This window comes from Balearica regulorum, chromosome 7, assembly GCF_011004875.1.
Source record: "Balearica regulorum gibbericeps isolate bBalReg1 chromosome 7, bBalReg1.pri, whole genome shotgun sequence".
Taxonomy (NCBI): Eukaryota; Metazoa; Chordata; class Aves; order Gruiformes; family Gruidae; genus Balearica; species Balearica regulorum.
In genome coordinates, this window is record NC_046190.1 from 177,244 (window position 1) to 193,042 (window position 15,799).

General features: G+C 42.6%; 1 protein-coding gene across 3 annotated transcripts in view; it reads right to left on the reverse strand.

Annotated features, from left to right (window-relative positions):
* Positions 1–15,799, reverse strand: part of INPP5A (inositol polyphosphate-5-phosphatase A) — a 255,586-nt gene that overhangs the window by 12,669 nt on the left and 227,118 nt on the right. For all 3 annotated transcript variants that reach the window (XM_075757562.1, XM_075757561.1, XM_075757560.1), the window contains exon 12: positions 14,537–14,610. In XM_075757562.1, the coding sequence (XP_075613677.1) occupies positions 14,537–14,610 (74 nt within the window). The remainder of the gene's footprint in view (positions 1–14,536; positions 14,611–15,799) is intronic.

Here is a 15,799-nt window from a genome sequence, read left to right on the forward strand (position 1 = left end):
CTTGTTTACAAACTTTTGTTTCAGTTATTTACACTCATTTTATTTAACCAGAAGGATTACGGTCAGGTGGGTTTTCTGAATAAAACCTCCAAAAGGTACTAATTAATATCATTAATAGAATGCTCAATGTTGTCTAAACGTAACCAAACACTTGGAGGAACTGTTAACTAACTCTGTTAATACGGAGCAGGCTGCCCAATGAACTCCTGGTACTACAGTTAATAAAGATGAGAGCTACTTGGCAATTGTTTGGGGAAAATAAACCATCAAGAGCATCAGTAATATCACTGCACTACTGCTGTTGACGGGTATTGTCAAAGATGATTGGACACCTTTACAAAAATACTTACTGCAGGGTGAAAAGTCTTCTAACATCATAAACCATCCTGTCAGCAGTGTCTTAACTCGAAACACAAGCCAACAATACTGTGTATATAACTGTCTCCTTAGCTGGCATTTCCAGTCAGGAGAAATGCTCCTAATGAACTCTTCTCTTGTGCAAGAATGGATAAAATGTGTTACTGAGATGGGTGAAATGTACTTTCTAACAGGAAACAATTAATTCACTTTGGAGTGCTATTACCTTTAAAAGCTGTCTGTCACACCCGGTTCTGCTTTCTAACTCATTTTTGCACACAGTGAACACCGTGACTGTGCCCCGCTGCCGCTAACGCGTTTTGGGATGCTTTGGGCATTCTGCTCTCTATCGTCAAGACATTCCCAGTGGTGGTGTAGGAAGTGTGACAACACCCACTGGGCTGCGGTGGGGAAAAACTAAACTATGCAATCGTTTTTAGTACAACAGAGGTAATTCTGAAAAACTGTGCATCCTATGTCTAGACTCACATGCAGACGCTTAGGCAAATTTTATCATGTTTCAGGGAGTAGAAATACCTATTTGAAGCTCGCTTGTTCTCATCTATTAATTGTCCCCACACTTTGTATCACTGAATTGTTTCTAATACAAAATATTTGAGATGGGATGGGATTATAAAGCATCGATGAAAACTGAGCTCTTTATGAGAAGAGCTGATACACAGTTTTTATTTGGTCTGTTTGATTTTTGAACTCAGGTGTAAGTCCTCACATTTACTGAACCTTCTCTCACTTTTAAGTCTTTCTATTTACACATGACATTGAGAGAGAACTTTAAAAGGGGAAAAATCCCAACCACTTTCCATCAGAAAATTATTTACCGTTTTCGTATTTTTTAAGAGAATGTCGGATCAATTTAGCTTTAGCTCTGACACGTTTTCAGATTGTCTCAAGGACAGTGAATGTAGGCTGCTAGTTCAAGCTCTGGGTGCTTTGAAAGTTGTAAGGCCAAAGATGTAAGTAAAAATATTTTGATATTTTTAATTGGCAAGGTCCCAACTCAGCATTAGTGTGGGCTGGTACAGGAGTGCGATTTCAGTAAAATGTCATTCGATCAATCAAAGTGAGACATCTAATTTTTGTCAGTGTCCAGATCATTAGTTTCTTCCTCCCAGCTGAATTACCATTTTGTATTTCCCTGAATCTGAAAGGGAGATTTGGGTTCCCTAGTTCTCTTCCTAACAAATGACCCCATGTCATCTATCTTCATACGCTCATCTTAGGCAGCAGATAGTTAAAGCCAAGCAGTAAGACGCAGTCCTGTTTGAATTAAATTAGCTGCTTCATATGTACCAAAGTACTCATAAGCCTTCAGGATGCTCTGCCGAGCTAACTGGCCACGATACGCAGCTCACTTAAACCAAATCGGGAGGGTAAACACAGTCCTGCAAACACTGTAGTTAAAGTACAATGCGTTAAACAGCTGCCACTTGCAAAGGCTACGCTAACACCATGGTGATCACACCAACAATCAGAGTCAAAGGTGACAATAAAAAGGGAGGTCACCCGGGCAATCCGGCAGCGAGGGGGAAGAAGGGTAAATGGGTCTCAAGCCATAACTCTGGGCATGACACAAACCGGGAAAGTTCACAACACTATGTTTTCCTCTGAATCTTTTTTATGGACTTGTCGGGCATACTGCTTTTTGGCTTAGCACACTGCTTTGGGAAATACATGTCTATAACACGCTTCAGAGTTAACATTTCTGTATCCCCAGTGTAACTCTGGACCTTTTCCAGTTAAAGAGAAACCCAGAGCCCCTTTCTTTTTCCAGCGAGCAACAACTGGCCCTTTACTTTCCACCGAGAACGCTGTCCATAGAGAAAATCTCCCCTCACTGATTACGAACATCCCGTGACAAAGCCACAGCAACAACGTGACCAGGCGCTCGTGCCATCCTGCCGTCCGTCCGCGCCCCTTCGCGGGGTGCTCAGCGCGTCGAGGAGCGAGAGGTGGACGCACGGCTAATGGCAACGGGCGTGCTGTGCTCTGCTGTTCAGCGCGAGTGTCGTGGAGGGGCCCAGCTAACAAAAATGGGTTATTCAGCAATACTAATGCCTCAGTGAGTGGACAATGAGCAACACGGTCTGTTGCTTTAATAACAATAATGTTGTACTCCACTAAATGTATGTAATACTGCTCCTGTGACAAGTGGATAAATGTAATGGTGAGTAACGTTGGCTTGTTGGGAACGACCCAGTGCTGGCTTGGTTCAGCAAAAGTCTGATGTTACTGTATGTGCCTGTGATTGAGCTGAATGTCTTTTTCCAGGAACATGCCTGGCTTAGAGGAAGTTACTTTTGGGCTATAATTTACAAATTCTCATACTGGAAAAGAATTACTCCAAAGGTGAGGCAACAGGTGGGACAGGGTGCAGGTTCCCAACTACTGGGCTGGTCGACAGCATTTTCAGGCAAGAATACAATGAGTGGCCTGGTTAACAGCAAAGGCCACCATCTGTTTAGAATCTGCTTTACCTTCTGCTTGCGGGACGGTCTGTACCACTCACCTTACATGTGCCATACAGTAATGCTCAGTCCTTGAAACTTTTTCACTTCTTTGAGTTTCCTCTCTCTTTCCCTTTGTCACAATTCCTTAAAACAAACAGAACTGCTTACCTGGGTAATTCTATCCAGTCCCTCACAAATTAAAGAAACACCCTGTTTTTAATCTGGAAATTCATTGAGAATGATGGTGAGAGCTGTACTGGTTTGATGTGAGGAGAGAAATGGAGATAAAAGCTGTCTGAAGATCATTTAAATGATTAAATTCTGATTGTTTTAGAGGAAATTACAGCTGTGTCTTCTGCTTCCAGCTGGAAAGCTGTTTCTTTGCTCCAGCCTTAGATGCTGGAAGAACCCAGATAACTACACCATGTCCTCTGGGATCCACCGGCGATTTAAGATACCTCACTGATACCTGGAAGGTGTTTTACAGTGCATGAATGAGTAGGAAGTATTTCTATTTGATGGAAAATACTTCTTAATTGCCAGAAAAATCAAGTACTATAAAAGTACCTAATGCAAGCATAAAAATCATCTAGGGTTTTAAGAATTTTAGTCTATTTGAGTGCCTGACTCCCCCCTTCGTGAGACAACGGGACCCAGCAGCGTTGCTGCGGTAATGTTCTAAGAAACGGGAATCCTGTTTGCTTTGGGAGTACAGCACCAGTCCTGGCAGCAGATGATTTGTATACTCTGAAAACATGCAGGGCAATCGGTGAGGACACTGGTAAGTAAAGGTGGTCCGTCAAAATCTGAACCATCACCTTGTCCTCCCATTTCACGCCCAAGGGCAACAACTGGGGTATGTGCAATGGCACCACAGGGCTGGGTACAAAATGCAGGGCTGTTCTACTGTGGACTGCCTCTGCGCAAGGGAAGGAACAAGTGAGCACATTTGAAAATGGCTTTGCTGCGTGCAGAGCAGACCGGCTCACTCTCTAGTGCCAATTCGACCAGAAAATACGTAGCATTGTGCAACCTACCAGAATAAAAAAAAAGGTCTTGGGACAAGAGACAAGGGTAGAGAATAAACAGATTATAGACTAAATGGGATTCTGGCAGAACAGGGGACCAGAGCCAGACAGAATTCCAAAGGAGAAACACTCTTCCAAGAGTAAATGAGATTCAACCTGTCTCCTGGTGAGAGGCGTCAAAGCCAAGATACTGCCAATGCAGAGGGTCTGCTTGAGAAAAATATCACACACAGGATATCTAAGACACAAACATATGTCCGACCAGTAAATTACATGACAGCCTAATGCAACAACAAACAAGAATAGGTCACTTTAAGAGAATGATTAATACATGAGATTACTGTGCATGCAGACTTATCTGAAAGCAAACCTTGTAGGTGGGTGTGAACTCTTGCTAAAGTCAGCTCCTATCTTTGCTATACAACAGCTACAAGAGTAATTATAATAATTAATGGAGAGCAGTGATAAAGGTAACAATTGCCCACCTGTATATTGACTGACCACAATGTCGTTGCTTCTTTTTTCACACCTACCGCCTTTTGCAATGATTGCTGACTACCACAAACTCTTTTCCAGCCTCACACTGGGCTTGCTGTTTGCTCACGGCCAGGCTGTTCAGCCCGTGACTGACAGAGCTTACAGAGTTTAAAATTCTGAATTGTATTTAGTCTCCAATGGCTAAGGTTGCTATGGGCTACATTAGATTACAAAGGGTAATGAGATGAAAACATGAATATTCACTATATAAAGTAAAAGGCCTCAAAATACAGGAGTACAGGAACAGGAGAGTAATGTCTAAAAAATACTCCATTAGAAGGGGTCTTTATATTCTCTGTAAAGATAGCAGACTTGTGATCGCAGCCTGTGATTTCTTATTAAGCTGCGATTCCTCTTCCAGCCTGCCTTGGCTGCTGGCAGATTTCAGGAGGATGGAGGAAGGATTTGCTGTTGCTGAAGGCAGTGTGGTTTGTTACTTCTCCTATTCCCAACCCAGGGGAAGACAAATGAGGAAAGGGGTGGGTGTTGAAGACGCTAGCCTCCTGACCGGGGAGAGGAACGACCGACTCTGACCATTTTCCCCGCTGGCTGGGAGAGACGGTTGCATTTCCTGCAGACGGCTCTCCCTCGGCAGGGTTCTGGCGACCCCGACTGTGATGTGCCAGACTGTGCTGGGGAACCCCCGTGGGCAGAGGCTGCTGACTGGGGAGGGGGGAACGGCTTCAGCACGTACAGGTCGAGCTACCCGGCTACGACGTCTTTCCTCGGAAGTTCGTTCACTGCATCGCTAGCACGCTTCTCTGTGAAGCACAGGTTATACAGGATGGTAAGCTGATACAACTTAAGCACATACTTAAAGATTTAGAAGGAACTCAGAATGGAAGACGAATTTAGAAAAATGCCTAGATACGAAGTGCCCCGCTGAAGAGAGAGGAGATAACTAACTTGCAAATTAAGCAGATGCTGTAAGCGCTCTGCTCAGTCAAGGCTTTGTTCTGCGTGTTTTGGAGGGGTGACTGCCTGACCACCGCTCCCTCCCCGCCGCAGCAGGATGGTCACGCAGGGTAGGATGAAGAACTCACGTAAGATCAAGCAGATATATGGTCTTAAACTAAACCACAGTTTTGCACTGGAGAAGAACAATAGTTTTGAGTTCTGTAAGTATGCCTGCAGAAATGCTATTTTTACATGTGGCTGGTAGGAGAGTTCAGAAGTGGCTTTGGAATCCTTCCCACATACCAAGTTGACTGGAAAGAGTCCTGAAGGAACATCTGCTAACACGGAGTCTATCAAGACCTTGCAGAAACCCACTTGCACATATATTAACATGAATTTACTGTGTTGCCTTAATACCATTTCATTTGTAGCTACAAATTCACTTTATAACTATAACACACTATAACTATAAATTCTCATAGAACTATTATTATATATATAATTATGGACTATATCTACCAGAATTAATGATTAGGAATATTAACATATTTATGTAAAATCCAACAAATGCCATTTGCATATTGCTCAGTAGTTTGAAAACTTAAAAGTCAACAGCTGTTTCGAAAGGGAAAAAAAAATAATCAAATTGTGGATTAATGGCCAGATAAAAACAAAGAACTTCAATTTAATTTATACCCAACTAAGGCCAAAGTGGTAATGCTGAAAATCCTCATTCACCCGCCATCTTACAACCATGCCAAGGCTCTGGTCTCCATTGCTAGAATTGGTTTTTGTATTTTGTCCAGTGATTGTTTCCTGTGAGATGCAGAGGCAACCCTGAGAGCAGACTCATCTCCGCTCCTCCACTTAGAGGTGGGTGGCTGGCCATGGGGTGACAGCAGACCCCACTTCTGTACTTTGTGTTTTTGAGCTTGTGCCTGCTGTATCAAAGGTATAGCCCAAAGTAGGTAGGCTATATGGGTAGGAAAATACTCTTGCAACACCCTGACAGAATGCTTTTCTTCTGAAATCTTGCTGTGAACCAAAGGGAAGTAAGCATTTTACTTCTTGTTTTGAAACCTCTCATGTGGAGTTTCAACCTGTAATGAATTTTAATGGTCATTATAAACTCATAAAGCCTTGAAAAATGGCTTTTCTAAATATAGAATTTACCGTCCTGGCTTTTAGTGATTTAAGCCAGGACTACAAGGGTATATTAATTTAGCTACAGGGCGTTTTTATGCAGCCTTTCACAATGGATAGTCAACTTACCACACCTTCCCACAGAAGGTTAACACAAAGGTGAGTCCTCACTCGAAGGATCGAAAAGCATGGAAGATTTGCATTAACGTGTTATGGAGGGCATCAGCTTAGCTTCAGCTCTCTTTTAAACACCGAACGGTGAAAAGACAGCTGTACAGCAATGCTCTTATTTTGCCCATGGCTGTCTAGACTTGCAAATAGAGCAATGCAGGGAGAGAGGCTGCTGGTATTTCAGTTTCTTTACAGAATTCTCTGTGCTATTGCTTAGAGACAAGCAGGAAGTCAGTAGTTTAAAAAAAATATTCTGAAGTATTCGTGACTCAGTACAGGGTCTCTGCTCTCTGCAGAATTAAAAAATAAGTCTTTATTTGATACTTATTACAACATCAGAATTTTACTTTTAGAAACCATTAGCACAGGGACTAGGAAGAAAATAAGAAAAGGTTTATATAAAAGTTCAGTTTTTAAAAGCTGGTATTAAAAAGCGTGATACAGTAGCTGGAAATATACAAAGACCTATTTTTTTGCCAAGACCTGTGAATAATGATTCCTGAGATGTTTTCTCTAACATCTAAGAAGAATTAAGTGCTCTCACTGATTAGTGAATGTAGTTTACAATCAGCTGAACAGAGAAAGCAACGAACTGTAGAAAAGCACACTGTACCTGAGGTTTGAAGAGCATAACGAAATCAACAACTATAAATACAGTGGAGGAGAACAAAAAATCAGAGAAGTATTACAACACGTTGCCATTTCATTATGGCATTTTAGAGTTAGAAAATTACTCAAGAAGTCAACATTTCTATTACTACTTACATTGAAATGCTATCTCAGTATAATGAAAAACTGGAAACAAGAAGGTCTGACAAGAAGTTTAAGTCCCCAAATAAAAAGATAGGAAGAATCTTGAGGGTTTTTTAATAACACAACATTTGCATTTTTTTCATACTCCAAATGGTGTATTTTCTGAGAAAGCACATAAAACATGCCTTTTATTTTGTTTTTCCCACTTACTAATATTTTCTTTATTATTTTCCCTAAATCTTAGACAGCAAGAGCGGTAACTCTTCCCTATCATTCCTGCCAAGTCTCATGGAAGGTCAGTTTCCCTAACATTTATGAATACGGGAGGCTTTTATCAACGTGTGAAGGCAATTTAGCGGTTCCTTTCCCCTCAGAACCAAGCCCACTCTTGCCTCGTCACCTGCGTGCCAAGGTGTGCCCCGTGCCTGCACCTGAACGAGCCCCCTCGCCCGCTGCGACCACGAGCACGTCCCCAGGGCAGCATCAGCCACACCGGCTCCAGGGCCACCACTCACACGGGAAAGCCAAATTCATCGCGGGGGTGAGCAGTGCCCAGGCTTGTCATGCCTGGCCTGACGGACAGCTTCTTGAGCATGAGCGAGATGAATTTACAGCTTGCACCGTGTTCTCGTGGCGGAGCACAAGGCACCAGTGTGCCGCTCGTGCCGCTGCTGGCAGCCTGCGCCCAACTGCCGAGCTCAGATGCTGGCTCTTTCTCCAAACCGGAACCAGTAACAGCGCAGCACTGTGACGTGACGTTACGCAGAACTTATGGTGCTTTATGAGAAGATATTTCGACTTTTAAAATAGGGTATGAAAATTCTAGACAACAACTTGCTTGTAAGAAGGTTCATCTAAAGAGCAAAGTACAATTTCCTTTTAAAAAAATTCTCACCAATGTAAAACCATATGCCTATGTGACTGTCATGGCTTCACTTGAAATTAAGGAGAAAGGACAGATAAATTAATTGTAAAAGATGCAGATACATTAATACAAAACAATTAAACCAGAAATGTACAAAAATGTCCTCTCCATTCAGATTATTACAACCGAAGAAGTGCTTTCAAGAATCAGGTTTGATTATTTTCTCCGTACTCTTAAGTACATAAGCACTTTGAGGACACCAGAACTTCCAAATACTATCTAGAACAGCAGTATGTTTTACCCTCATTTTTTGTAACCACGGACTCAAATTTAAAATTAAATTCAGAAATATGTGTACAGTCATAACTGAGAAAAATACTCGCAGAGAAAAACAGCTCTGGTCACCCGCTGTACATGAGCAAGTTTTTGCAGTCCTGATGAGGAGATCTGCACAGTGCACGAACGTGTGATGGTGCTGCTGAAATAAGCAGGAACGGGGACTAAGGCATGAGAATTCAGGACTGGGTTCACCGCCTGCCGTGCTCGAAGAAAGCGCTGGCCAGAGCCAGCTTAACTCAAGGCTTTCCTCTTGAAGAACAGTGTTCTGTCTCATGCACTCACCGTAACGCCTGGCGCCAGGAAAACAGACTGTTTTCTTACTTAGTGCTTTAATTAGGACTTTGCTTTTTTTTTTTTTTTTTTTTTTTTTTTTGCTACAAAACCAGTGGTTTTCATTCGAAACAAAGCCCTCTGATGAAGAATTGGAGTTGGCTGTCCAACCCTGGACATGTCAGGTCCCCAGCCAGCACCGAGTGGGAGGTTAGGACTCTCATGCTGCTTTCGGTGTTATGCAGGGAAGCAAGGCAAAACATGGGTAAGCAACAGTGCAGCTTGTTTCTACCTGGGGTATCTGGATGACGGTGTAACGCCGCTCCAGGAGTGGAGTGAAAACAAACCGAGAAAACTGCTCAGGGTGAAATTTTGGCCCCACTGAAGTTAAGCACAAAAATGCCACCAGCTCAAAGGAGTAAAGCTTTCAACCCCAGGCCAGCTATGGCAGTGTATCAATAAGATCTCATGATAAAGTCCAGAGAATAAGCAGTTTATGCTGATAAACAAATAATTTATAAGTAACTTAGTCTGCTGCAACTCAAAGGGATGTGACCTTTTCCACTTATCTCAAGAGTACGCTGAATCTCAAGCATGCTTTTTGAGGGGAAAATTTACAAGTAAGACAGAAATGCAACTGTGCTATTGATTTGTAGAACTCTGTGCAAATCAGGCAGTTAATTGTCTGCGCAAAAGATGAAGCAAATGTAAGAACGAGAAAAGTGTCCTAAGTGATCTTTCGTTTTTTGAGAGATGTGAAATGTAGTACTAAATGTATTCAGTACCATTTTAACCGAGATACTCTGTCTTCAATTGTTGGCCAGCATCCCATGATGTAAGACCGAACCACCGTGGATCAAGAACAGATGTAGAGAGTAATTCCTAGACTGAATCAATCAATGGACCATAATTAAAATATCATGTATAAGACAAATTCTGAAATACTATTTTAAGGCTATCATTACAATTGCTTACAACTTCCTTCTAAATTCAAATGCTCACTAATTAGGCCCATAAGCCTGACACAAAAAGCGAGTAGAGTGTTCTCTGTCTCTCCCTCCAGTGAATAAGAGGCTTTCTTTGATGCATTTGCAGAACCATATGCTTTCCAGCTAAGAATATCAAATAGCTTAAAGAAGTAGTTTCTAAATATACAGGACTGATCATATCCTCCTTTGGTTAAAAATATAAAATCTAGTATGACTGGATATATGACAAATATAGATTAAGCTCGTATTTACAAACTATATAAAAGCAGCTAAGTCATGATAAGATAAAGTTTGTTTTTTTTTTTTTTTCCAGAAGAAAAGAAATAATGAGGGAAAAAATGGAGGAAAAATTACTAAGAAGTGAAACCAAGACATTGAGGCCATCTATTTAGTTTCTTTCTTGGATGAGTGAAAAGGTTCTAAGTTAAAATGTCCTACACTAAAGCCACTGCTTTTTGCCTATTCAAAATACCTGGTTTTGCAGTTAGTAGTACATTGTGGCCATTATTTCAATACAAAGAAAAATAAATCCTATTATTCCTTCCAGGAAAATCAGTGTGCTTAGTTTCATGAACAAAAATAGGCCACTGACATGCAGTACCTCTAACAACCGTGAATCCAGTTCTGCAGTACTTCACTTAGGCAAGACTTCCTACTGAGCCTGGTGCCCATGCAAGGACTGCAGAACGGAAAGCGGGGTTCCCTTGCTGTACAACCCAGAATATGAAAAGGGGTGGGTGGGAAAAAAGCTCCCTAACGTAAAGCCGATTTGCTCTTTGTATATGCATGAGTTTAGCTTGTTGTTTTTACATCTTGTATTTTTAGCACTATTCTCACAATGCAATTATTTTATCAATGTTCTCTGCTTAAGTTCAGAGATATTTTGTGTTCTATAAACTCAGTGTTAGCATCCCTTCCATGCCACAAAGGAAATGCCAGCATTCAGTATATAAACATTTATTACTATTTATTATTATTATTACTGTTCAGGTTCTGTTCCTCCTGTAAGATGGAAACAGAGCAAGCAGCAGGCAAAGCCGCACGTTCATCCCCTTCACTGCTCCCCTTTGGCGCAGGCGAGAACAGCGGCCACAGGGCTGGTTCTCTGCGGGCCTTTGGAGGTCGAGGAAGGGTTGGCCACATTACGCTGTGCCCCCCTTCCCACTCCCCAGACTGTTCACAAAGCCCACAAGTTGGGAACCGAGTGGGAATGGAGAGGCGAACGGGTGAAGTTGGAAACGACCCGTCGCGGCCGTTTCCCAAGGTTTGGACAGGGTCTCTGCTCAGAAGTATCTGTTCCTCCTTGGTAGTGCGGATCCTTTTTAGCAAGCATCTGAGCGAGTTAGGGCACTGCGGTCTGGAGACAACTGCTGAGTTCAGCGTCCCTCAGCGCTGCAGTGCAGCAGCAATCAGCATGGCACCAGCACGCTGCACAGCGGTTTGGGGCAGGAAGTGAAAAATACCACCAAATTCAACTAAAGTAACAGCGCGTTTGGGGAGGCGGAATCCAACTACCGGGACTTTGGCCGGAACATCTGTCTAGACGTCTACGCTCTTGCAAAAATGTTATGGGATCTTTGATGGCAAGAAGTGGTCAGGGTCTTGGTTTTTCATCTTACTTGAAAGACAACAGAAGCAAGAGTAACGTGACTGCTGGCTGCTGCCCCAGGCAGGATTCAGCAGCAGCTCTGGAGACGGGGTGCCGCCTCCTGCAGAGCCATACCAAAATGCCCACAGCAGGCGTCATGCCAGGAGCAAGTGTATGGCGGCCCCTCGTTCAGGGGCAGTGAGGGGATGATGCAGGACGTGAGTCCATCGCATCCTGTAACGCAGATTAACGACAGCTAGGGCTCAACAAAGCAAACGAAGGATATGAGGTAGATTTGCCTTTGGTTTTGCAAGGAAACAAAAACAAGTAATAGAATTGAGAAAGAAGGACCTGGCAGCGGATAAGTTGCCATCAGAAGTGGGCGAGTGTGCTCCTTGATGACAGCGCTACGGCCTCAGAGAGCTGCTCCTGTAGTTTCCTAACCAAGTCTGCAAGTATGTGGGCAGGGGAGGGGAGAGGAGATGATACTTAGCTCTTATCACAGGGTATTTCATTTCACTCGCTACGTCAATTAGACCAAGTCAAAAATCTGTGCTTCATCCACAGGGATTTCTGTGATGGAACATTTTCACCTGGTCTTAATTTTTTTACCAGGGGTTCATCTTTGGTGTAGCACTTAATATTTTTGTTCTAGACAACAATAGACTCATACAGTAGATACAGTAGCTTAAAATGTTAAAGGTATTGAAATACATCATTTGGATTTTAATGCTCTGTGTCAAAGTATTCAGATACTGAGGCAGCAGAGAGTACAAATGCAGTTGACTAATATTTAATTTACTCCTCTTGCTCCTGTTCATACGGTTCTCCCCATCCATCCCCCCGAAGCTCGCTGCTGGTTTTATAGCAATGTCAGCAGTTCTCAGTCACAGCTCTCACAAGCCCTCCTATTTACTCCCAGTTTAACTTCTAATTCTTTTGTCAAACATCCTCCATTTCCCCCCAAGGCTTCCTTATCTCTTTATACAGTCTCACATTTCACCACTTTCAAGCTCCATCCTGGCCATACCTGAAGGAGAAGTGGCGTTACCTCGGCCTGATGGGGATTCCTAGGTACTCCAGCATCTGACAGCAGCAGTTTATCACTCTCTCTGTGGATCAGTGCTAGGAAGGGACACAGAAAATCTTTTTCCCAGCCACCCATTTTCACTTGGAAAGGGCAAGATCAACTTGCCGCCACGTCCCATGGGCAGCGTCCTGCAGCCATCTCGCTCTCCCTACGGTTTTCACCACTCTCCCCCAGCACTCCAGATCATCTTTGCTCAGCCCTCCCTCCTCCGCAGCCCTGTCTCATCGTCCTAGTGTCTCATCAGTTAACTTGGTAGAGCTTTCCCCTTCTGGCTGCTTCTGCAAGTCTTGGTCTCCTTGCCTGGAGACCCAGCGCTGGCCTGAGGCTTCACCCTCCGGAGTCCCAGCTGTGCCCGTCTCTGCATGGCTGCCAGGTGGCTCCTGTAGAGTTTTGGTTCTGCCTTTTGTACCAGCGCTTCAGCCAGTTTCCCATCGCTACTTGCTCCAACGGGATGTAAAGGAGAGGAAGGCTCATTTATTCCTTGCCCACAACCTCACAGGGCACGGCCCTTGGTAGCTGTGAGGAAAACCCGGGGTTGTACCCAGTCTAGTTGTAATTCGCAGGAAACTTAACCACTAAAATAGTAACAGAAATCTCTACTGACATTTGGACGTATTTGTGAAAAGAATTTTTTCAAAAGCTTAGACCTTGGCGAGATGTTCACGTTCTGTCTGACAGATCAGCAGTACAACTTAGATACAAAGACTACTCACACCAAATTTCTGATCTTTGCTTGAGAGCGGAACGACACCAAACCGTACTGACAGAAAGGTTTCAAGAATCTGCAAAACCTTTCATGCAACCTGGTACTTTTGCCAAACCTCGTTCTGGCTGAAAGCGCTGATGTTGGTGAAATCAAGTAGAAGAGTATTTGTGGTAAAAAATTTGTATCTATTTCCCCTCACCTCCTTTTTCCCTGACCAGGTACACAACTAATGAAATACACTCAGAGATGTACACACTGCTGGTCTTCTGTTATCATACTCAATCAATAAGAACAATTTAGAGCAGCGGTAACCTCTCCATGCATACTTCCACTGTCCCAAGGGACCAATATAATCAGTATCGCAGCTGGCTGGTGAGAAATAATGAGATTATGATAACAAAAAGGCAAGCTTTCCAAATTTTTTCTTAGTGTATGCCAAACCATCATACTTTTCTATCTGTCCATAAAGGGCAAAAGAGCAATATTTAAGAATATTGTATCTATTTAAAAAATAAGTATATAAAAAGTATGTTTTTATCTATGATTTCTTGAACTTTAACTTGCTTTGCAAATGCAGTATTTCTTTCCCTTAAAAGCAATTGTGAGATTTGACTTCTTCATTCTTGGAAAGGGGCCATAGATGTTTAAACCTGTACCAAATTTTCCACAGATTTCTCCTGAACAGGACTGCCATTTGCAAAACTCTTGGTTCTGACAGCACCACTTGTCTATTCACGGCTAAAATTCACCTAAGGGATAGAGCTGATTGAAATCATGCATGTGTATTAAAAAAGCAGAATTATTTTAATAGTCTTAGCAGCTATATAACATGTTTACTGAGACTGAAAAAGCAGGATCTAAGTTCTTGCCCTCCTTGCTGATCCTCCTCCCGGAGCCGCCGTGAGCAATGGCATGAGGCTCCGCACCCCCGCTGCGGGTCTGTTCCCAGTGGGGCCACTGCTCGTCCCCCTTCCACAGCTGGAGGCAAAGACTGCCTTTACGGTTGCAATAAAGTATTTTAACAGGTTATCTGGGTCCAGCGCTTAAAAGTAGCTACACACCTCAGCACACAATCACGGCAGGTCTATTTTAAGAGCAGCCATAAAAGACAGGATCAGCTGAATCCAAACGATGAGCAGTATCGGCATGCGGGCTGCGCTGCCGCTGCTTATGCAGTGATGGAGGCAGTGTGGGGAGACTAAACGTTCATGAAAGGAACGAAGATCATTATCATTTCTACAGTATGTGTGGGAACACTCACATCTTGCTTGCAGCGCTAGTAACAATTATGTCTTAGCTAGCTAGTTAAATAAATTGATTATGTATGAATCTTACCTGGGAGGAAATGAGATGTCCAGTTCATACAATCTGTCTTTAAAGACTGACAGCTCTCTGTCAAATTCTAAAAGCTGTAAAAGATAGAAATAAATGCATTCAGTCTTTAATGCTGAACTGAAGCAATCTAAAAATACTACACTATAGAAAAGGAAATAAACAGAGACTTTGATTACACAGCTTGAGGTACATCCCTCATCTAATAGCTTATAAAACAGTGCAAAGCAGTACTATTTCGATACATAAACAGCTCACTGAGAAAAGTATTCAAAATGCAAGACCAACTTTTCATCTCAGTGAAACACGTAACGCTGGCTCTTTACAGCAGTGACCTATATGTACACTTACTATTTCAAGATGGCTAAATGTTTTCAATTTTTTATTAGCAATCTTTTCAGAGATAAATGAGACTAGCATTAAAAAAGTACAGCAAACTGATATGCTAATCAGCCCACAAAAATGGCAGCAGAAAGTATCATATTGCTTCGTATTATCTTTAGCTAAGATAAGAAGGTACAATAAACACGAGGATGTGCACATCACTCTTCCTAAGCAAAGACAAGCAGTGGTTTTGTACACCTATTTTGGGTGGTGCATGTCAGATAGCAGAAAGAGGGATACGTGACAATAGGTAAAATGTGTTCCCAGGCAGCAGCCAAGATATACTACTAGAAGCAGATATTTAATGGAGATGTTCATAAGTCTAGATTTAATGTCCTGTATAAATATTAGTCCTTGCCAAATTTGTTTTCCTCCAGACCTCTACAGAGAAAATAAATATCTGCCGTCTTTTGTTCATAAACACAAACCTGCTCATAAAAGTCAATGACAATCGTCCACATTAAACCAATAATTGTTCTGATGGACATAAACGACCTTATTTCAGAACCACGGCTGGTGTGAAGCCCGACGTCCGAGTGAATTAGCAAGTTAAAAGACAAAAAGCTCATAATCTGCTCTGTTACTGGCCGTCGCTCTAAGTGCCACTTTCTGTTTTGACAAGCGTGTCATCCGAACAGTATCCCGCGCGATGGCGGCGTGTTTGCCCACTGTTCATTAATCATGTCCCATCTCACAGCTGTGCTGATACCATTGTATGAATGGCAGAGGTTCCCAAAGAAATTAGATTGTGTCCCTCTTTCCCCTCTGCCACCTCATAAATCATTCCTGAAATGTGCAATTAGCAGCTACTTGTACACATTAATTATCTGTGTGAAAAGCAGCTACCTGAACCACCTGCACTGCTGATTAGCTACCTCTCCA